The sequence below is a fragment of the Diceros bicornis genome, chromosome 6 (genome assembly GCF_020826845.1).
Source record: "Diceros bicornis minor isolate mBicDic1 chromosome 6, mDicBic1.mat.cur, whole genome shotgun sequence".
In the NCBI taxonomy this organism is placed as follows: domain Eukaryota; kingdom Metazoa; phylum Chordata; class Mammalia; order Perissodactyla; family Rhinocerotidae; genus Diceros; species Diceros bicornis.
The window spans coordinates 68575628-68599495 of record NC_080745.1 but is presented as its reverse complement, the minus strand read 5'-3'; the positions used below and the strand labels follow the sequence as shown (position 1 = coordinate 68599495).

Here is a 23868-nt window from a genome sequence, read left to right as displayed (position 1 = left end):
ATAAGCTGGAATTCTGACTTCAGAGCTCAAGCATTCCATCACTAACTACAGCACTAAAACGATGGTAAAACGGCGCTGCTTCTGATGGTTTCCTCTTGACATGTGTTAAAGCACCTTCCATACACATTTCCCCTTTTCAAGTTCGTGTCAGCCCCCAGGGAGGAGAAAAATAGGCTTGACCCCATTTCACAGATGAGTAGACTGAGGCTCAGAGAAGTTAAGTAGGAATAATTGTGTCTGGCGTGTGGCGGCACTTTCTCACATGTCTTCTTGGATCTTCACAATGCCCATGAGACATGGCACGGATTGCACAGATGAGGCCACTGCCACCCAGACAGGCCAAGCTGCTTGCCCCAGTCGCCCAGCAAACCTCAACAGGCTGGAACTGGAACTCTCAACTCATGTCCAGTGCTCTTTCTCCGAAGGCTATGGGTCAGCCATGGTGGGGGTGGGTGGAATGAACCCACTGGGTAGTTTCAGGGGGCGGTGGGGTGGCCACTGGTTTGGACACCTTCTAGGCTTGAGGAGGTTTCCGGGATAGTGCCATGCTGCACATCTTTGCTTTCTTTGCTCTGTGTGCATCCTGCTGCAGGTGTTAGGCTGTCAGCCCAGGCCCCACCCCGTTAATGTAAAACGTGTCCCAGCCAGCCCCCACGCACCCGATGAGCTGCCGGAAAAGCCAGAGGCTTCCTCCCCAAACCCAGCCCACACACACCAGCTGGGCAGATCCCCTGGGGCCCCTAGATGCTCACAGCCTGGCCAGGCCTGGCCAGACACTTCCCAGACCTGTCTGCCCCTCATGGTCTTCCTGCTGCCTCCCTGACCTCAGGGCTCTAGCTTCCCAGGCACTTTCCCTGGTATTAGGGATGCAGCCTGGTGTCATAACAAGAGTGATGCTGACGACAGGAATGATAATAATAGCTAATGTGTGTGAGATACTTAGTCTGTGCCAGGCTCTGTGCCAACACTTTACACACATTATGTCATTTAATCCTCTCGCCCACTCTATCAGGAGGATTCTAGCACTGTCCCATTTTACAGAGGAGGAAACTGACTTGAATCCAGATCTGACTAGCTATGCACCATTTATCGTTATTATTTACATTTTCCAAAATGTTGTATAGGCAGCACTGTGAGTTCAGGAAGAGATTTTTGATAGTAAATGAGCAAATACTTTATATTTTAATAGTTACGTGTTGTTTGAATTTGTGTTGATGTTAGGGGTTGAAGTCTTACCCGTGCTCTAAAATTCATGTGTTGAAGTCCTCACCCCAGTACCTAGAATGTGACCTTATTTGGAAATATGGTTGTTGCACATGTAATTAGTTAAGATGAGGTCATACTGGGGTAGGGTGGGCCCCTAATCCAATGACTGGTGTCCTTATAAGAAGGGGAAAGTTGGACACAGACATGCACACAGGGAGAACACCATGTGAAAATGAAGGCAGAGAACGGGGTGATGGTTCTACAAGTCATCTGACATCAAGGATTGCCAGCAAACTGTCAGAAACTAGGGGAGAGGCATGGGACAGATCCTCCATCACAGCCCTCAGAAGGAACCAACCTTGCCAACACCTTAGTCTCAGACTGCTAGCCTCCATAACTGAGGCAATAAGTTTCTATTGTTTAAGCCACTCAGTCTGTGGTAGTTTGTTATGGTAGCCCTAAGCTAATACAGCTGGAATACACACACACACACACACGCATCAATACATTTATGATTTCATAGATATTATTGCTTTACATGTGGCTTATGATAGTCTGAATAACGGTCCTGCCAAAAATATCCACATCCTAATCCCCGGAACCTGTGGATGTTATATGGTGAAAGAGACCTTGCAGATGTGGTTAAGGATCTTGAAAGGGGAGATTAGTCTGGATTATCCAGGTGGGCCCAATGTAATCACAAGGGTCCTTATAAGGGAGGCAGGCGAGTCAGAGAAAGAGATATGACAACAGAAGGAGAGACTGGAGTAATGTCTTTGGAGATGGAGGAAGGGGCCACAAGCCAAGGACTACAGGTGGCCTCTAGAAGCTGAAAAACTCAAGGAAACAGATTCTCCCCTAGAGCCTCAGGAAGGAAATTGCTCTGCCTACACCTTAATTTTAGCTCCTTAAGACTTGTTTTGGACTTCTGACCTCCAGAACTCTAAGAAAATAATTTTGTATTGTTTTAAGCCACCAAGTTGTGGTAATTTGTTACAGCAGTAATAGGAAAGTAATATACAACTAAAATAAGTATTCAAGTTTTTCCAGAAAGTGGTTCAAAGAAAAACATTAGGTAAATCCTAGTAGTGGTGGTATCAATCCCGTGTAGGCACAGGGGCTTGTGCGTACATTTGGGAGGCCCTGTCTGTGCTGTTGTGCCTCCAAGGGGGAAATGCATAGCTTTGAGAAGCCCAGTGACCTGGACTCCACTCTTGCCTCAGTCACTACCTTGCTGTGTGTTGTTGAGCAAGTTACCTAACTTCTGTGCGCACCTGTCTCCTCATCTATAAAACACAGGGCTAATCACATCTACCTTGTGAGTGACACATAGTAATTGCTCAATTTTTGCCTCAATAATTGCTCAATATTCTAATCCTCTTTGGCTCTCATAACAGCCCAGAGAGGCAGGCAGGGGAGGATCAATTAATTCCCTGATTTTTTTGAAGTGCACAGCTCCTGCTAGTCACTTGCGTGTGCGTGGTTGGTCACGTGGGTGCAGAGGCTTCGGCACTTCTGAAAGTGCTACCCACCCCAACCCTGGGTCTCCTCAGTCTTCAGATCTCAGCTCTTGGAGAGCAGGAGTGTCTTAGCACAGAGTTTGCAGAGTCAGACTCAGTCAAGGAACCTTCGCTCGAGAGTATGTGCTCCCGACTGCATTAGTGCACAGGATGCCAAGCCGTACCTCGCTGGAGGGGTGACCTTGGGATAGGCACGGCCAAATTGAGGTGGGGGGCCTCCCTGGAGAGGCTAACAGTTTGGCATTCTCTTCAAACCAGTGGTCTTTAAATATGTGTTTGGAATGTCTTCAGCATGTATGGGAAGGTGGCAGGGAGAGGGGAGAAGGACCTGGTGGCACCCACAGCCTCCTCTATTGGCCTGAGTTGTTCATCTCAGACTCAGAGCAAAAAAGGACCAGCCTGTCACCACAGACAAGCCGCTGTGGACAGCAGTTGAGTGAGTGAGTGTTACTACTCGAGCAGGCATCTGGGGCGTCTTGCCTGCCATCCCCGACTCCAGAGAATCCGTCCACATGCGGTACCATCCTCAGGATGACTTCTGGAAATGACTTTCTCCATCTTGTCACATTTCCAATGATGCTTTAGGATGCCCTAGCTCCCCCTGAGGAGTGGCACATCAGTCCTCTGTCCTTATCCTGCGCTGGTGCCAACCATGTGGTGATCCCCAAATCACTAGAATAAATTATCAGGGGCCTCTACCCTGGATCCCACCACTTTCTCTGACACATGGCAGCATTTCATGGAATTCATGAACAAACCAATTCACTCCAGTCTGACTGCTTCCTCTAGCAATCCTGACACTCCCACTGCCAAGCCTTTGTGTTCTCCATTCCTTCCTCTGGAGCGTGGTCCCCTTTTCTCCAGCTATCCTTTATACGAGGCCTACCTCAACTGGGTCCTTCTCTGAGAAGCCTGCTTTGCTCACCCAGCCACAGTGGTCTCGTCCTTTCCTGAACTCTCATTGCGTGGCTTTTTATGCCTCTCAGCAGGTTGACACCTAAGGCTACTAGGTAAAGAAATCCCTTGTGCCCATGTGGGTCTCTCAGCTCCCAATCACATCATGGACATGACTTACATACACGCGTGCCAAATCCCACTCATGCAGCACATGGAATGTCAGGGCTTGATTGGGAAGGGATTTCAAGGAGTGAAGGCTTGCATGGTTTCCAGAAAATGGTCAAGGAAAACTTCTTTGGCTTGTTAAGGACTTTGGAACCTGGGATAGGCTTCCTCTCGAAGTTGGGTTGTGTTCCAGCACTCTGTGCCTTAGCTTCAGCACGGCATAGGCCCATGTTCCAGCAACCAAATGCATCTGCTGCAGGCAGCTCCTTGCCAGGGCGGATGGGTCCTCTCTGCCTCCTGTCTCTCTGCCTGGCTGCTACTTCAGGGATACATGGGGTGTCAAGTCTATTCCCTGAAGGCTGTAGTGGTTTTGACAAGCGAGCCTGTATCCTTCTGTCTATCCACCCTCAACCTGGCCTTATCCTATCCTGGGAACTTTCTGAGCAACTGCCATGCTGCCTCGTGGCTGTGCTGCCCTTTTCTGTTTATAGAATATGCCCACCAGAGCATCTTCTCTAGGTTCTTATATCTTCCCTGTGAGTTGCGTCATCTTCTGCCATTGCGTAGACGAGCATAAGGGCTTTGCAAAGGGTCACTCAGTCAGCCGATGTGGTTGGGAGCCCAGGCTCCAGACTTGAGCGCTCTGCTTAGTGTTCTTTGCGTGACTACTCCTGGAGTGACAAGGAGAGAATTTTAATGACCCCTCCCAGTCCATGTCTCTGCCCTGCTGGTTCTTCATGCTATAGCATGCTTTAGCATCTTATTCTCTCTCTCTCTATTTTATTATGGTAAAATATACATTACATAAAACTTACCATTTTTCTATTGTGGTAAAATATACATAACATAAAATTTACCATTTTAACCTTTTGTAAGTATACAGTTCATTGCCATTAAGTACATTCACATTGTTGTGCAACCATCGCCACTATCCTTCTCCAGAACTTTTTCATCTTATTTTCTCTTTTAAGGTCTAGTGTCTTATACCTTCGAGGGGTAATTTCTTTTTTCTATTTATTTATTTATTTATTCATTCATTCATTCATTCATTCATTCATTCCCCCCAAAGCCCCAGTAGATAGTTGTATGTCGCAGCTGCACATCCTTCCAGTTGCTGTACGTGGGATGCGGCCTCAGCGTGGCCGGAGAAGCGGTGCGTCGGTGTGCTCCCGGGATCCGAACCTGGGCTGCCAGCAGCGGAGCGCGTGCACCCAACCTCTAAGCCACGGGGCCGGCCCCGGTAATTTCTTTTTAATCAAGGTGTGAGAATCCTTCAAGGTCCAAAGGTGCGCATCTCTTGAGGGTTCTCTCTGATTTTGTGTATGACTTCATGTTGGTTGTGAATACTGACATGTTAATTTTTTTCTTCTTAGTCTTTATGCCTCTCCTTTCTTTTTCTCGTGTTGATACCTTGACAAGGATTATTAGTTCAATAACGGATGGAAGTAGTGACAGTAGGCAGGGTCTTTGTTTCGTTTGTCCACTGAAGATTGTTTTGGGTAGATACACATTTTCAGATTAAGAAAGTTTACTCCTAGTTCTTGTTTGCTAAATTAAAAAGAAAATCATGAATGGATATTGAGTTTTATCAAATACTTCATCTACATATATGGGAATCATCATATAGTTTTTATCCTTTATTTGATAATGTGGTAAATTAAATTACCTTAATAGATCTTCTAATGATGTGCCATTTTTTCCAACTTGAGTGAAAAATTAGCTAATAGAATTAATTAATTAGTTAATAGAAACATACCCCTAATGATGGAATTTCTGAATTCTTTCTTTCTTTCATTGAATTTACTCGTTTAGACTGTGGTAGTCAAGAGACCGGGGTCTGGAGCCAGTTCCACACCTTGCTAGTTTAGGCAAGTTATTTAATCTCTGAGTTTGTTGGTTTCTTTCTCTGGAAAATAGAGTAATAATAGTCTCTACCTCAAAGAGTTGATATGAATATTAAATGAGATAAGCCACGTAAAAATTCTTAGCACAGTGCCTAACACAAAATTCTCAATAAATGTTATTTTTACCATCAAACATTTATTGAGCACCTGTTGTATACCAGGACCTGTGCTGGGTGTTGGGAACTCATAGTTAGGACAACCACATGACCCCATTAACCAGTACAGCCCTGGAAGTCCTGTTTTACACCTGTTATCCTGACATAATTCTTACTAGCAATCCCTTTCACTCGCACATTTCCCAATTTGGATGATACATGATTTGGTTACCAGCTCATTTATGAATAGATCTATGTAGTGTGGATGTGGAGGACCTGGCTGGACTTGGTTCCTAACTGAGCTTCCTGAATGTGAAGCAGAATCATGGCTGTGGTCAAGGTAAAGGTTCTTCAGGGCCCCACAAGTGTCACAAGCATTTCCCCTGTCTTCTTGTTCACATTTTTTCCAACAAAAAATCTGCTGTCATCATTATCTTTGTTCCTCTGACTGTAATATGTCTTTTTTCTATGGCCACTTTTAAGATTTTTCTCTTTATTAGTGATTTTGAGTAATCTGCTTATGATGTGAATTGGTATAGCTTTCTTTATATTTCTTGTGTTTGGAGTTGGTTGAGTTTCTTGGGTCTGTGAGTCCAAAGAAGAAATCAAAAAGGAAATTTTGAAATACTTTGAACTTAATGAAAACACAGCATATAAAAATTTGTGGATCACTGCTAAATCTCTGTTTAGAGAGAAATTTATAACTTTATATGCCTAAATTTAAAAAGAATGTTTAAAATCAATAATCTAAATTTTTACTTTAAGAAACAAAACTAAGCCAAAATAAGTAGAAGGAAAGAAATCATAAATATGAGAATAGAAATAAAATAAAAAGCAGAAAATAGAAACAAAAATTTGCTGTTCAAAAAGATTAATAAAATTGATAAGCTCTTACTAAGAATAATCAAAGAGAGAAAACACAAATTACCCGCATTAGAATCAAAAGGGATGATATTACTTCAGGTAAAACAATAATAAGGGAATGTTAGTAACACTTTTCTGTCAATAAGTTCAATCAGTTAGATGAAATGGACAAATTCCTTGAAAAAATCAACTTTTCAAAGCTGACTCAAGAAGAAAAAGAAAAATATTAAGTGTCTTTATATCTATTAAAGAAATTGAATTCATAATCAAATACTTCCTGCAAAGAAAGCTTTAAACCCAGATAGTTTCACTGATGAATTCTAGCCAACATTCAAGGATGAAATGATACCTTTCTTACATACAAACTCTTGGGAGGAAGGAACATTTTCCAACTTACTGTATGAAACCTGCGTAATCCTACTATCGAAACCTGATGAGGACATTATAAGAAAAGAAAATATCAGAATAATATCTATCATGGACATAGATGCAAAATTCCTCACAAAAATATAAGCAAATCAAGTCCAGCGGTATATATTAAGGATAATACATCATAACCAAGTAGCGTTTACCTAAAAAATGCAATTTGGTTCAACATTTCAAAACCGATCAGTGTAGTTCACCACATTAACAGAATAAAGGAGAAAAAAATTGGTAGATTTGGTAAAAGCATATGATGAAATTTAGCACTCATTTATAACAATAATAATAATAATAGTAGTAAATCAGTAAACTAGAAACCAAAGGAAACTTCCTCAACCTGAGCATCTGCAAAAATCTACCACTATCATCATTCTCCATGGTGAAAGACTGAATGCTTTCCTCTTAAGACTGGAATAAGGCAAAAACGTTCTGTTTTACCTCTTTTATTCACATTCTACTGGACATTCTAGTCACTGAAATAAGGGGAGAAAGAAAAGAAAAGGCATCCAAATTGGGAAAAGGAAGATGTCAAACTGTCCTTTTTCTTTTCTTTTTTTTTTTCCTGACATGATTGTCTACGTAGAAAATGCTAAGGAATCTGCAAAAGACAAAAATAACTACTAGAATTAATAAGTAATTTTAACAAAGTTGCAGGATACAAGGTTAATATACAAAAATCAATTGTATTTCTGTATACTAGCAGCAAGCAATTGGAAAATGAAATTTTAGAACACCATTAATAATAGTATCAAAATACATAAAACACTTAGGAACGAATTTAATGAAAGATGTGCAAGACCTCTACATTGAAAACCACAATACGTTGCTGAATAAATTGAAAGATCTAAATAAATGGAAAGATTTACCATGTTCATGGATTGGAAGTCTCAATATTGTTAAGATAACTATTCTCCCTAAATTGATCTATAGTCAATGCAATCCCAATAAAAAAAATTCCAGGGGGCTTTTATTTTGTAGAAGTTAACCAATTTATTCTAAAATGTGTTTGGAAATGCAAAGGATCTAGAATGACCAAAACAATTCTGAAAAAGAATAAAAAGTTTGATTTCAAGACTTAACTAAAAACCTACGGTAATCAAGAAAGGATGGTGTTGGTGTCAGGATATATATATATATCTATCAATGGAACACCATAGAGAGTCCAGAAATAATAGACCCCCACATACACAGTTAATTGATTTTTGACAAAGAACTTAATATAATTCAGTGGGAAAAGGATAGTCTTTTCAACAAATTATTCTGGAATAATAGGATATCGATACCCAAAAAATTATATATTGAAGTTTGATATTAGGTTTCATTTGAATAGAGAATTCTGCTGAACCCCTCCCCAAAAAAGGATTTGTTAATTGTTTTAGAGGTACTGTCCAGTCCCTCCCAAATCTATTGTTTTTATATCTTCATGTGAAATCTCAGAGTTGTGCCACCATTTTGAAAACCACTAAACACCAAGGGTATGATGATCCCTGCCCCACTGGGCTGGGAACTTTGGGGTGGGGGAACAGAAAGAAAGCATGAAAGGGGAGCACTTCTGGAATGGCTGCATGATGAGCTCTTCTCCCTAGTGAAACAACCATAAATGGTGAAAATTATTTTTTTTAAGTCTCTGGAAATTGTTCCAAAGGCATACATACATATAGCAAATGGAGAAATATATATTTAAGAAAATCTACTAAATTTCAGTAATAATGGCAAGAGTCTGTGGCATTTGAGCCACCTGCACCCCTCCTCCCCCTGTCTCGACTTAACAATCTCTACTCTTGGCCTGTGCAGCTCAGAACACAGGGCTCCCTCTCCCCCACAGCTCCCAGTCTAGGGCTACTGTAGTAATTATAACAATTATTGGGTTTGTAACATATATTAATATAATATGTATACCAATAATAGTACAAAAAAGAGGAAGAGAAAATAGCAATATAGGAGTAATGTTTCTATATCTCACTGGAATTAAGTTAGTATAAATCTAAAGTAGATTCTGATAAGATGTATACTATAAGCCCTAGAACAGATATTAAGAAATAACTCAAACCAGAGGGGAGGCGGGGAGGGAGGAGGGCAAAAGGGATGATTAGGCACATGTATATGGTGATGGATTGTAATTAGTATTTGGGTGGTGAACATGATGTAATCAATGCGGAAATAGAAGTATAATGATGTATGCCTGAAATTTATACAATGTTACAAACCAATGTTACTGCCATAAAAAAATTAATTAAAATTTTTTAAAAAATTTAAAAAACAAAAAACAAAAAAACAACAAAAAAAACTGAATATAGGCCCCTGTATCAGAAAAGAACAATTACCAATAATTAATGCAAATTTGCATTTAGTGAGCTGTCTTGGATTAAAATTAATTCCCAAGGGGAGAAAAAAAAAAGAAAAGATGGGGCCGGCCGCGTGGCTTAAGCGGTTAAGTGCGCGTGCTCCACTGCGGCAGCCCGGGGTTCACCGGTTCAGATCCCGGTCCCAGGTGCTCACCGACGCACCACTTGTCAAGCCATGCTGTGGTGGTGTCCCATACAAAGTGGAGGAAGATGGGCATGGATGTTAACCCAGGGCCAGTCTTCCTCAGCAAAAAGAGGAGGATTGGCAGATGTTAACTCAAGGCCGATCTTCCTTACAAAAAATAAAAATAAAAAAAAAGAAAGAACTCAAAAACATAGTGAAAAAATCATTAAAGGAATTAAAATGTTATACTAGAAAATAAGAGAGCTGAAGTGGTTATACTAATATTAGACAAAATAGACTTTAAAACAAAAATGGAGGCTGGCCCAGTGACACAATTGTTAAGTTCGCATGCTCCGCTTTGGCAACCTGGGTTCGTAGGTTTGGATCCCTGGCACAGACCTACACCACTCATCAAGCCATGCTATGACGGCATCCCACATACAAAATAGAGGGAGATGGGTGCAAGATGTTAGCTCAGGGCCGCTCTTCCTCAAGTGAAAGGAGGAAGATTGGCAGCAGATGTTAGTTCAGGGCCAATCTTCCTCACCAAAAAAAAAAATTACTTAATAAATGGAAAGATATCCCATGTTCATGGATTGGAAGACTTGATATTGTTAAGATGGCAGTATTCCACAAATTCATCTACAGATTCTATGCATTTCTATCAAATCTCAGCTGTCGTCTTTGCAGAAATTGACAAGCAGATCCCAAAATTCGTATGGAAATTCAAGGGATTCCATATAGCCAAAACAATCCTGAAAAAGAAAAACAAAGTTGGAGGACTCACACTTCCTCATTTCACAACTTAATATATCAAGAGAATGACAAGACAAGCCACAGACTGGGAGAAAATATTTGCAAAAGACATATCTGATAAATGACTGTTATGCAAAATATACAAAGAACTCTTAAAACTCAACAATAAGAAATGAACAACCTGATTAATAAATAGGCAAAGATCTTAACAGGCACCTCACCAAAGAAGATATATAGATGGGAAATAAGCATATGAAAATGTGCTCAACATCATATGTCATTAGAGAATTTCAAATTAAAACAATGAGATACCACCACCTACCTGTATTAGAATGGTAAAATTCCAAAACACTGATGAGGCTAAATGCTGGCGAGGATGTGGAGCAGCAAGAACTCTCATTTATTGCTGGTGGGAATGCAAAATGGTACAGCCACTTTGGAAGACAGTTTGGCAGTTTTTTTTATGAAACTAAACATACTCTTATCATACTATTTGGCCAGCAATCACCCTCTTTGGTATTTAATCAAATGAACTGAAATCTTATGTCCACACCAAAACCTGCACATGGATGTTTATAGCAGCTTTATTCATAATTGCCCAAACTTGGAAGCAACCAAGATGTCCTTCAGTCGATGTATAGATAAACTGTAGTACATCCAGATAATGGAACATTAATCAGCACTAAAAAGAAATAAGCTATCAAGCCATGGAGAGACATGAAGGAACCTTAAATGCGTGTTGTTAAAGAAGTAAAAGAAGCCAATCTGAAAAGGCTACAGACTTTATGATTCCACTATATGATATTCTAGAAAAGGCAAAACTATGGAGACAATAAAATATCAGTGGTTGCCAGGGGTTATGGGAAAGGGGACAAATGGGTGAAGCACAGAGGATTTTTAGGACAGTGAAACTATTCTCTATGATACTGTCATGGTGGATACATGTCATAATACTTTTGTCCAGACCCATAGAATATACAACACCAAGAATGAACCTTAATGTAAACCATGGACTTTGGATGATAGTTATGTGTCAGTGTAGGTTCATCAGTTGTAACAAATGTGTCACTCTGGTCTGGGATTTTGAAGGTGGGGGAGACCAGGAGTGTGTGAGGTCAGGGGGTATATGAGAACTCTCTGTACTTTTTACTCAGTTTTGCTGTGAACCTAAAACTGCTCTAAAAAATAAAGTCTATTTAAAAAGAAAACAACTTAATACAAAGCTACAGTAATTAAGATGGTGAGAGACATACATAAGGATAGACATATAGATCAAAGGAATAGACTTGAGAGTCCGGGAATAAACCCATACATTTATCATGAACTGATTTTCTGCAAGGATACCAAGACCATTTAAGGGGAGGGGTTCCTCTTCTTGGGCAATGAGATGAACTTATACAAAACAATCACAGAAGTCTGTGTGAAGGACTGCAACAGGGAATACAAACCAGGAATGCTGTCGGGATTCAAAGAAAGGTGGTGTGACCTTAGGCTGGGAAGGTCCGAGAAGGCTTCCTGGAGTAGATGTCGCTTGATACGGCCAACAAAGAAGGAAGGGAACGGGGAAGTACACTTCAGGCCGCAAAGAATGGGAACTTTAAGAAAAGCCCACACGTATCGCTATTGTCCCTCTGTCTCTGTGAGTCTCCCTGCTGTGTCCCCAGCATCTACCAGCACAGGGACTGGTAAGCCCTCAGTCAGTAGAATGGACAAACCAATGCTGAGGTTTCCCTTGATCTCTCATGGTCCCCAGAGAGATTGGGTGGCCTAGCCTCTTCAAAAGGGAACTTTCTGGGTCAGGGAACCCACCAGCCTCTTATAGTAATGTTCCCTTTGTTCTTGAGCTGGAAATGGTTGCAAGGATTGGGGCCCCAAAGCTGGGAACTCCACCCTCTCGGAAGGGCGAGGAGTCAGCCTCTTGGGTTACAGATGTGCCCCAGCTGGGCTTGGGGCCCACCCTTCTCTCTCCCCAGTGTTTATTGCTGTGGATCCCTGCCCAAGAAGAGCTGCCGAATCAGCTTTCTCTGTCTGGGGCCAGCTCTTGGAGCCGGGCTGTCCTGTATCTCTCACACTATCCACCCCTTAGATAAACAGCCTGGTGTCCTGCACACACTGTGAAGTTCTGATGTGGCTGCAAAGGGCTCCATTAGCAAGACGCCTCTCTCTAAGAAGGACCCTGGCAATGGGCCCTGCTTTTCCTCCAGCCTGGGTCAGGCCCTTGCTGGAGTGACAGGAGAATCCACTTCCGGCCAGAAAAGGTGGCTGCAGCAGAACTCTCTGCTGGGCAGAGCCTTCCTGCCTCACTGCCCACGCACCAAGACTTCCTCCTCACGGAAGGCCCAGGCAGGCCTCTTCATGAGACAGCCCCCCTCAGCCTCTCAAGTGAGAGTTTTATCTGTTGAAGCCAGCCCTGAAAATTGAGCACCCACCAGGTTAGAGAACCATTTTACAGCCCGCCTGACCCCCCAGGTGGAGTGACATTTGGATTGTATATCAGACATAGCCCCAGATGTTTATTCCACTGTCCACCATCCTGCCATGCTGTGCATGCACCAAGATGCTGAACAGTGCAGCTTTACGAGCCCCCCACACTGAGTAAACTCAACTGGGCTGCCTTTATTTGGTTTGCTCTGGAGTCAGAGCCAGGGGATTTGCTTTCTTTGAAAGGTGACCTGTGGGGAGAGAAAATGTCACCGGCAGCTGGTTAGTGGTGCTTCCTTTTCCAGTGGCCGGTGGGCCTTGGAATCACGGAGAGGGCAGAATCTCTGCTGGCTCAGCCATGGTGGTGGGATTAGGTGACAGGTGTGACTGGGCTCAGCACCTGAGGGCTAGGGGTGAGGGGGGCAGGCCAGCTGGGTGCTCATGGCTCTGTAGAGGACTTTTGGACCCAGTACTCTCAGTAGATGGGCTTGTCTTGGCCTCGGGGGGGCCAGACTAAGTCAGAAGTGGGGGAAGAGGAAAATCGGTTACAGGAGAAGGAGGTGGGAGAGTGGCCAGCTGCAAAGCATCCTCCCACAGGCCTTTTGAGGGAAAAGTCAAATTAGCAGGACTATCGGGTGAGCCCTGTCTTCCAGGAGACATGTGAACCCATTGAGGGAGTTCAGACTGCTCTTTGGCAGGGAAGGCCCAGGGAAAAAGACCATCACTCTGCCAGGACAGAGCTGGCTTCACCTCCTACAAGACGCCTTCCCTGACCTCCTCCCTCAGCTCCCACAGGATCCTGTTCATACGTCCTCACCATTCCCCGTCGCTCCAGAACCTGCTTGTCCGTCTCTAGCACCAGAGCAAAGCTGCACAAACTTCATGGTGGGGCCCAGAAAACTGAATTTTTAACAAAACTGCCCCCTACCACCACCACCCAGATGATTCTGGTATGTGCAGGCTTCAACTACACTTTGAGAAGCATCTTCTGTAGAACAGCCTGTCCAATAGAAATACAGTATGAACCACAGATGTAATTTTAAATTTTCTAGTAGCCACTTAAAAACATAATAGAAAGTAGGTGAAATTATTTTTGAAGTATTTTTATTTAACCTGATATATCCAAAATATTATTATTTCAACATGCAATCAATACAAAAATTGTTAGAGATATTTCATATTATTATTATTTTTTTTTACTAAGTCTTTGAAACCCAGTGCATATTTTATACTTACATCACATCTCAATTTCGATGGGCCACCTTTCAAGTGCTCAACGCCACATGTGGCTAGTGACTGCAATATAGGACAGCACAGCTCTAAAGCTTTGCTCCTGACTGTGGTCCACAGACCAGCATCACCTGTGAGCTTGGTAGAAGTGCAGGATCTCGGGCCCCTGCCCAGACCTACTGAATTCAGAACCTGCATTTTAACATGTTGGTGCTTTGTATGTGTGTTGAAGGCTGTGAAGCCCTGGTCTAGATCTAGACCGTGGGCTCCTTGGTTAAAGACTGTGATTCAACTTATTTCTAGCACCTAACGGAGGGCCTGATGTGTAGAAGGCGCATAGAAAATCTTTTGGGAGGAAAGGAATGAATGAGTGAATCCTGCCTGCCCCTACCCACTCCTCTTGGCACCGCATTCCCTATGCATTGTTAGTGAGAATCTCAGAATCTTAGGTCTGAAAAAGAAGTTAGGAGTCAGAGAACAAATGTATGTCAGACCTGACAGGATATTTGAAGTTTCTGTAGCCTAACTCCTTCGAGCCCCAACTTGGGTAAGTCCTACAACTTGTTGGGCACAGCTGGCCACTTTCTTTTGGGAGAAAAGTGATTTGATGAGGGTAGATCACTCCACACCGGGGCATGTTGCTGGGTCTGCCTGTCTCCTCAGATATCTCTGTACTCTTCCTCAGAAAGTCTATGGAGCCATTGCTCAGAGGCCCTAGGCCTGGCCTATACATATTAGCTATCCATCTATTTATTCGCAATCTTCTTCCAGAGAAGATTTAAGGCACCTATAAATATGCATAGATTTCAACAAAAATAGAAAAAGTATTAAGGAATTATGCATAGATGCATGGACAACGATGTTCATCATAGCATTACACATGGTAGTGAGAAGTCAGAAACCACCTGAATATCCAGCAGTCGAGGAGTAGGTAAATAAACTCTGGTCCATCCAAACATTGACATTCTGTGTCACAATTAAGAATGCTGATATGGGGCCGGCCCCGTGGCTTAGTGGTTAAGTGCGCGCGCTCTGCTGCTGGCGGCCCGGGTTCGGATCCCGGGCGCGCACCGACGCACCGCTTCTCAGGCCATGCTGGGGCTGCGTCCCACATGCAGCAGCTGGAAGGATGTGCAACTATGACATACAACTATCACGAGGGCTTTGGGGGAAAAAGGGAGGAGGATTGGCAATAGATGTTAGCTGAGAGCCGGTCTTCCTCAGCAAAAAGAGGAGGATTAGCATGTATGTTAGCTCAGGGCTGATCTTCCTCACAAAAAAAAAAAAGAATACTGTATGGAAGTATTCACTGACATGGGAAATGTTCATTGTGTAGTATAAGAGTATGAAGGAGCTCATTTTATTTACATGCATGGGAGAATGTCTGGAAAGGATCTATATCCCAAAATATTAATGTCACTTTTCAGGGAGAGGGATTATGAGTGATTCTTATTCTCTTTTTGACCACCCACTGCTTCTGTAATTTCTAGTTTTTTCCCCTCAGTGAACATGAATTCTTATGTAATACAGAAATAAAATTTACCAAATAGAATGTGGATGAGGAAAATGGGAAAAGGAGAAAATAGCAGTTCAACTCTGCGTAAGATTTATTTGAAAATTTAATAATTAAAAAAAATCCTAAGTGGTAGTTTATAGTTTTACGGCCCAGTGGCTGTATTTACATGTAGCAGGCAATTATTAAATGTTTGAGAGATGGACTTACAACATTGGCGTTTGAAAACCCATGAGCCAGCTTTTGTTAAACTTTAATCTGTACTCAGGGAAGTGAAAGTTAATAATCGTGCAGTCTCTGTCTTGTTTTGAATGGAATCCGACAATGACCCACCCTTCACGTGTGGGCTCTAAATAGCCTGTGTATGCTGGATAATGATTGTGCAAGAGAGAATCCTAAAATCATGTGTTAGAGGAGGTGGGTGGGAGGGAATATGCGCACGTGCGCGTGCACCCGTAAACTCTAGTGTGGGCCCACTTGTCACCAACTCCAATGCCAGCGCTTTGGTCCAAGCCACCATCAGTAGGCTCCTAACTGATCTCCCTGCTTCCACCTTGCGGCCCATTCGCTACCCTGTAGCTACAGCCATCCTCTCCATGGTTTGGCCTGCCTCTTGGGTCGCGTTGCCTATTCCTTGGCCCCTCGCTCGCTCCACTCCAGCCACGCTCACCTTCTCAGGCTCTTTGTACTTCTCATTTCCCCTGCCTAGAACATTCTCCCCCACCAGTGTGGCTTGTTTCCTCACCTCCTGTGGGTCTCTGCTGAAGATTCATGAGGCCATCCTCACCACTCTGTGTAAAGTAACAACCCCTATTCTGCTCCAGCACCTTGTCCTACTTCGTTTTTCTTCATAGCACTTACCCCCTGAGTGCATATTTATTTGTTTACTATTTGTCTCCTCTACTAGAATGTAAACTCCTTGAGGACAGGAACTTTGTCTCCTTTCTTTACTGCCATTTTCTTAGTGCCCGGTGCTCCAAGTAGGTGCTCAATCAATGTTTGAAGGAAGGAATGGGCTTCAGATGTCATGTGACTGATCTTCCTCATTTTACCGATGAGGCGGCTGAGGGCCCACTGAGAAAGCCTCCCCGCCTTGCCCAGGGCCACACAGCTGGGCAGCGGAACTAGATCCTGCCCTCTCCACTCCACCCCAGCTCTGGCCTGTGCCTTGGAAGGGAGATTAACCACACGCACAGGGGCCGTGGCCTCGTCCATCCTGTCTCCTGTGTGTTTTTCCAGTTTATACAGAATTTCAGCCCAGAATAGCAGAAGAAAAAAAAAACAGTTGTTCCACCAGAACCCTGGAAACTCTTCCGTGGGTCTGTCCCTGGAAAAACAGCAGCGATCTCGGGTAGGAAGGTACGAGATGGAGGAGGGGTCTTCTAGCACCGGGGGCAACGGGCTGGATTTGGTTTTGCAATTAAAATAACATCTGGGTCTGTTTCCACAGAGCGGTTCTGGAAGGTGGGTGGTCTGTCTGAAGTATCAGGTGGGGCCTTCCCCTGTCCTGGCCCGAGAGGGTTTGGAATGGTAGTTGACTGAAGGGCTCACCCAGCATATGACATATGAAAGAAACTGGGTCCAAAGAAGCCTCTGGAAACCCCACCTGCATCCTGGCCTGAACGCCTGCTGGTCTCTACCCCAGCCTTGCTCGGGGGGCATCTCCACACATCTCCCCCTTTGCCCTCACCCTCCTTGAGATTGTTTAGACACCCCCTTTGAAGCACAGAGAGCTCTGGCCTCCTCCTCTTATGCCCCATGTGGTTTGTTAATTGTCTGTGAAACGAGGGATTTGAGGCGTCACTCATCCATGTGAGGACGGTGGGGCCCTGGAGTGGTGGAGTGGAGTTGGGGCAGGGATGCTGAGGGCCGTTCCAGTCTTCTGAACCCTGTCCCTCTGTCTGTCTGGCTTCTCAGATGCAGCTTTTGGATAAGTTTCCCATCGAAGGTGGCCAAAAGGACCCCAAGCAGAGAATCATCCCCTTCCTCCCAGGTAAGCTTTGGATGGCCCCACTGAGGGGATGGCGGGCAACTCGGTGAGGGGATTCCTTAGGCCAAGAAAAGGCCGGCTGCTAAGCCAGAAGTTCTGGGCAGAGTGGGCCTAGCAATCTGCATATTAAAAACTCTCCAGGGGGTCAGAAGCCCCTGATTTTGAAGGCCATTGTCCTCACAGGGGCCTCTCCCACCATTCTGGGCCATCTCTGCTGGCCCTGGGCTATGTAACTTTGGAAGAGTTTCTCAAGCTTTGGACTTTGGTTGCCTTTTTACAAAAAGCACGGAGACATCAAGTTCTCCTATGAAAGGATGAAGAACTGCAGGCTAAACTCTTCCTGCTGCTCCCGTAGTAACCACAGGGAACCTTAAATTGGGCACACTTCCCTGTCCGATCTCCTCGAGCCCTCCGGCCCGGGGTATGAGCGCTTATATAACGTGGCCTGTGAGTTGGCAGAGTCAGGATTTGAACCCGGGTCTGTCTGGCCATAGAGGCCATTAACCGCTGCACCATTTTAGAACATGTTTAAGGCATTTGATTATGTTGTGTAATTTAGAAGAAAACTTCTCAGGTGTGTCTTAACCTGATGTTACTATGATGTCTTAAATTGGTCTAGGGATTTATAACTTACCAAGTGCTTTTTTATTTGTTATCATATATAAATCTCTGTGCTGAGGTGTGTATTATAATTTCCGCTTAAGGGATGAAGGTGTTGGGGTTCAGAGATGTTAGGTAACTGCCCATAAAAGTGGCAGAGCTGAGGCGGGAACTCAGGTCTGCTCCAATCTGGGCTCTTTGATCTGAACCACGTGAGCGACGCTGCCTCCTGCTCTCCAGATCCCCTGCTTTTCCCCAAGCCAGTGGGCTGGGCTGGTTCCCAGGGGAGCTTCCTTCACAGTGGCCTTCACCCTCAGTTGCTGCTGGGCCTGGACCGCCATGGGCCGGCCTGGAGGATGATGGCAGTCATTTGGTCCTTTGCAAGATGCAGGTCTGCATCTCATTAGTCCCTGGCACACCGCCAGCCTGTGGTTAGTACCTACTTGCTGACTTGAAAGTGTACCTAGGGGTACCTCCCTCAGAGAGTAGTTCCTCTCTGAAAGGTGCTCCTCACCCACCGCCATCTGCAAAAGCAGTGCAAGACAAGAGCATGCATTGCCACCTGGCCTGCGAGTCTTGTGCTAAAGTTGAAGAGAGTTAACTTAACTGCAAGGAAGAACTAAATCCTAGAGTTTGGACAAGATCAGAACCAGTCAGTGAAGGTATAGGGAATCTCACCCCTGGGCTCCTTCCATGGAGGCAGAGGACAGCTTCTCCGTTCCCAGCCTAGGAGTTAATGCTGGGGATTGTCGTGCACTGCTTGGCTTTCCGCTGAGTCCTGAGGGAATTTGGAATGTCCAACATGCAGGTTTGTAATGACCTGAGACATTGCTGCAGTACAGTCCAGATGTGTTGCCCACCAAGGGCATGGGAGCCCAGCTGGATGCTGTGGACACAAGGGTCCCAGAGCCAACACGAAGCCAGTGTGGTGCCCTGGTGCCAGAGGTAGACCTGGCCTTGGGCCATGAAGGCTGCCTGCTTGCCCAGGAATAAGTGCCTGGGGCTGGGGGCTGGGGTGGCCTGTGACTCAGGGGAGATGGGGATTTGTTTCTTTCATCAAAGGACCCTCGGGCTAATGAGAGAGAGAAGACCTACTCCCTAATCAGAGAAGCGGTTAAGGCGGGCTGTGACCCTCTTCCACTGTGACATTCCAGCTTTGATGGGAGAAGGACCTCAGCTCGTTGTGAGCTGAGGAAGGCAGCAAAGGCCTCCTGAAAGAGGGGGCTCTGGAGCTGACCTCAAAGGATGGTGGGGTGCGCTGGAGGCGGGGTGAAGGCTTATGCCCTGCTGCTACCGTTGTCCAATGTCTTGGCACTCAGACTGCCTGGCTTCACCCTGGAAACCCTGGCTCTGTCGGTTACCAATTGTATTGACTTCTCTGTGCCTCAGTTTTTGTATCTGGCAAGTAGGGATTATAATAGTATCCATTGTATAGGGCTGTTGTAAGGACAAAATGAATTAATACATCTCAGATGCTTAAAACTGTGTCTGGCCTCTAGTAGGAACTAAATAAATGTTAGCTCTTATTATCACCAATTCCTGACCCACTCTTAGCACAGCACACTCACATGTGTAATCTCATTTGATCCTCTAGTGAGGTTATTGTCCCCATTTTACTGACTAGGAAACTGAGGCCAAGGGGGGCTAATAGACTTGCATGGGCCACACAGACAGGAAGTGGAACCAACACCAGAACTCTTATCTCTTGATTTCTGGACCACGGCTCCCCTCCACATCAGCTACCCCAGGAGAGGTTAACCCAGCAGCTGCTGCAGGACCAGTGACCTCTCTGAACTTCAGTTTCCTCTTATAGCATTGTGGTGAGGATTAAAAGAATTCATGTAAAGTGCTTTGCACAGTGCCTGACCCACAGTAAACACTCATTAAATGGCAGCTATTAATAAAGAAAGTAACCTGCCCTCACACCACCCCCAACTCCTGGGAAAAGGCAAGCAGAGGGACACCTTCCAGCCCCCTTGTAAATGTGACCTGTGCATGCTGGGTGATGTTGTCCAGAGGAATGAGGTTGACTGGCCCCCATTCCCAGCCACCCTAAAGGAAGTTTCCTTTTCCTCTGCTTTGCGGCTTCACTCCCCTTCCCTCTGTGGGGTTCTCTCTCCATTGCTTCTCTTTTGCTCACTTGCTCTCCAGGACTTCAGAATGGATGTTGCTGGCCATTTGGAATCCCATCCTGGGGCTCCCAGGCCCTGTTCCTGGCTTTCCACCACCACCCACTAGAAACTACCTTAACGCTTTGATACTCTACTCACTCTTTAGCTTGTTTAGGAGGGAAAAACGTTGAGGAAAAACAACCCAACACATCAGAACCAAGCAAGTGAGGGCTGAGTGAGCATGAGGATTCCCACCCCACCCCACAACCCTGATTCGAAGGGGGTCCCCCAGGAGAAGAGGGTATCAGGGGAGGTCAATGATGAATGTTGCCTGCCTTAGGTCAGGTTCCCTTAAAGCAGAGCCTGAGATGAAGATTCTTTTTCTTTCTTTTGGTGAAGAAGATTGGCCCTGAGCCAACATCTGTTGCCAGTCTCCCTATTTTTGCTTGAGGAAGATGGTCCCTGAGCTAACATCTGTGCCAGTCTTCCTCTACTTTGTATATGGGATGCCACCACAGTGTGGCTTGATGAGCAGTGTGTAGGTCCATGCCCGGGATCCAAACCCATGAACCACCCCAAAGTGGAGCACACAAACTTAACCACTACGCCATGAGGCTGGCCCCAGTGAGACGAGGATTCTTACGCAAGTGAAGTTTGAGAGCTGCTCTCAGGTGAATATCCTACAGCAGCAAGGGAAGCAGGACAGGGCAGGGGAAGATGCTGGGCAGAGATGTGGTTCAGCTGAATCTGACCTCAGCCTGATCTCACAGGGAACTATGGAGGGTGGATGGCACCACAGAGTTGTCCCCTCTTAGGGGACAACTTTTATACCCCCCATATCAGTATATCAGTCATCTGTTGTCTGTGAGCCACTCCTCCTCCCAGAGGCATGAGGTGTGGGCATGTGCTCCCAAAGGCGAGGGCTGAGGGCATGCCTCTGGAGAAGGGGCAGCTGTGAGCCCTTAGCAGCCAACACCCACAGCAGTGAGGGGTGGGAGCATCAGCCGGTAAGGGGGCTCTGGGCAGGTTACCCACAGATCTACTATATTACCTCACACCAGCTTGAGTCTCTGTTTCTACCTCCCTGCCTTTGGGGATGGCGGCTGCTGTCACCTCCTGATTCCCCCAGCTCAGCCCTGGCAGCAGTGACTCAGCAGAACCTCCCAGAATTCAAACACGCTGAGTAATCCAGCTGCCTTCACTCTTAAAACCCCAGGAGGGTCAGCAGGCAGCCTTGGGAACAGCTCTGCCAATCCTTTGCCTTGCCTGGAATTTCAGAACAAGGAAAACCCAAGGGGAGGAAGCAGAGAGCACCCATTATCTCCAGAAGAGTTAGTTTTAGCTTCGGAGATGCTGGGACCTGATGTGCATTTCTGCTGCCCAGGTGTGGGGTCTGGGGATGTGTTTGGAGCATTAGGCCAGCTGCTTTGCTTTGGCCCATCTGGCCACAGGCTCATGGCTGGGGGACTCATGGAAGTTTGACTGGCTGGTGGCAGAGGAATTGAGAGAAGAGAGGGAATCCTGGCTCACATGGTTACATGCTTGCTCATCTGCCAGTCAAATCCTGGCAGAAAGTCCCACACATGAGCCGTAAATCTTAGGATCTAGGCCACAGGCTTGTGGTATGTCTGGGTTGTGTGTGGCCTGAGTTTGGGGTCAGCCTGTGCGTTTAAAGAGTGGTGAGGGCCTGGGGCTTCTGTGGCTAAAGGCAGAGGCTCCATCCTAGGAGAAGCTTACCCCAGACATGCCCACTGGTTCCTGGGAGACAGAAAGAATGTTCTGCAGTACTACTGAAGTGGGGGTTAGGGCTTGGGCAGGCTGTGAGCAGGGCCATTGAGGTGGTAGAAGGGGGAGCCAGTACATTTCAATAAAATCCGGTTTAAAGGTTTGTAGGGGAACTGCCCTTAATGAGGGCCCCCCAGTTGTCTTCACCAGGGCTGGAACCTGCTTTTTGGGCCCTAGGGGAGAAGATCCACTGTACCCAGGCCATCAGTGTTTGTGAGGCTGCAGAGCCCATGGGAGGGGCACGGAGAAGTTATGGACCCCATGTAGGACAGGCGGTTCTCCAGCAAGGCATCCTAGGAAAGAAAACACAAGTGGTTTTCTCGGGGCAGAGAGTTAGTCCAGGGCCTGGATACCCTGGGGGGGAGGTGAGGGGCAGGGAGAAGGGAGGGAGTCCCTCCAGGCCTGCCTGGGCCTCCAAACCCCACATTATGTGAGAGTGAGGGAGACGCACCCGGCTCTTGCTGTTGACCTTCGTGGCCTTCCTTTGAGACAAGGCCCTTATCCACTTGTCTCACATTTCTGTTGTGGGGCTGGACGCATCCTGGGTGCTCTGTTCAGACTTGTTGATTGATCACGAATTGGGCATCCTCCCTTATATACAGATACCTCCCACCATGTGCTTGGCCATGTACTAGGTACCTACAGATCTTTTCTCCAGTTCTCACTGCAGAGTAAGTGTCATTTTCCTCATTTTAGAGAGAAGTCAAATCACTTTCCACCACCACTTGGCCATTAAGTGGCAGAGCTGGGATCCTTCTTACTGTGGCCTGGGCCTTTCCTTGGGCAGGGAGGCATTGCCACCCCAGCCTCAGCTAGATTGTCTTTGCCTGTCCTTTCTCACCTCCACACCTCGAAGGCTAGGGACCTGGGAGTTTCTGCCAGCGGTCCCTCCAGCCATTACTGTCTCGTGCCTCAAGAGTGCACTGTGTGGGGCGGGGAGGTGACCTGAACCTCGTGGGGACTCAGGTGACCTGTAAGGGCTCTCTCGTGCCATTGAGTGGCTGAAGTCACCGGTGCTGAGTAAATGATTTTTTTTTCTTGCAATTAAACCATTTATTATTATTTCAATATGATTACAAACAGGAGAGCCCCGAGGCTTTCAGAGCACTGTCTTCATTTAATTATGAATCTAACAACATTGGCTATTTGGTTTCCTAAGTCATAGCATTTTTTTTAACTTTCCATTTTGAATAAATTATAGGCTCACAAGATGTTGCAAAAATACTAGGCACTCTACATTCCTCCCCTCCATACTGCAGGATAGGTGGTTATTCCCAGTTTAAGGAGAGGTCAAATCACTTTCCACCATCACATAGCCATTGAGTGGTATACCCATTGCCCGGCCTCCCCCAGTGGTAATATCTTACATAACTATAGCACGTTATCAAACCCAGGAAACTGGTATTGGCGCAACTCAGTTAACTAGACCATCAACCCAAGTAATTGACTTTTATTTTAAGGAGGTGGAGAGTGCTCTTAAGCAAGCGTGCCGCTGGTCTTTAGGAAGAACTAGCAGTGGTTTGACAGGCCTGGCCTCTTGGCATTCCCACTTCTACAAAAAGGCAGAGGTGAACTTTGTTTTATATTAAGGCATATTTCTGAAAACTTCTGTGCAAATTCAGTTCTTTGGGACACATCACATCATCTTTTAGGTGTCCTAAATGCTATTCATTTAAAAGAAGCATGTCGTAAGTCCTTTTGCAAAGCAGAGCACTCTTTTTTTTTTTTAAGTAATTCTTCTTTCCTTGGTTTACGTACTTTTTTATGATTTTGGGCTTCTTGCTGGAAAGACGGCAGACCTGGAGCTCAGAGACTGGGCAGCAGCATGGACCCTCATAAGAGCAGAACTACTCCACTGAAGAACTGTGAAAAATTGGAGATTTTGCCCTATTTACAAGCCAGTTAAGTTAGCTTACCGT

At 45.4% G+C, this 23868-nt stretch overlaps 1 protein-coding gene across 4 annotated transcripts in view; it reads left to right on the top strand.

Annotated features, from left to right (window-relative positions):
• SH3PXD2A (SH3 and PX domains 2A) overlaps positions 1-23868 on the top strand; it is a 242671-nt gene that overhangs the window by 70306 nt on the left and 148497 nt on the right. For all 4 annotated transcript variants that reach the window (XM_058543934.1, XM_058543936.1, XM_058543935.1 and 1 more), the window contains exon 3: positions 17381-17456. In XM_058543934.1, the coding sequence (XP_058399917.1) occupies positions 17381-17456 (76 nt within the window). The remainder of the gene's footprint in view (positions 1-17380; positions 17457-23868) is intronic.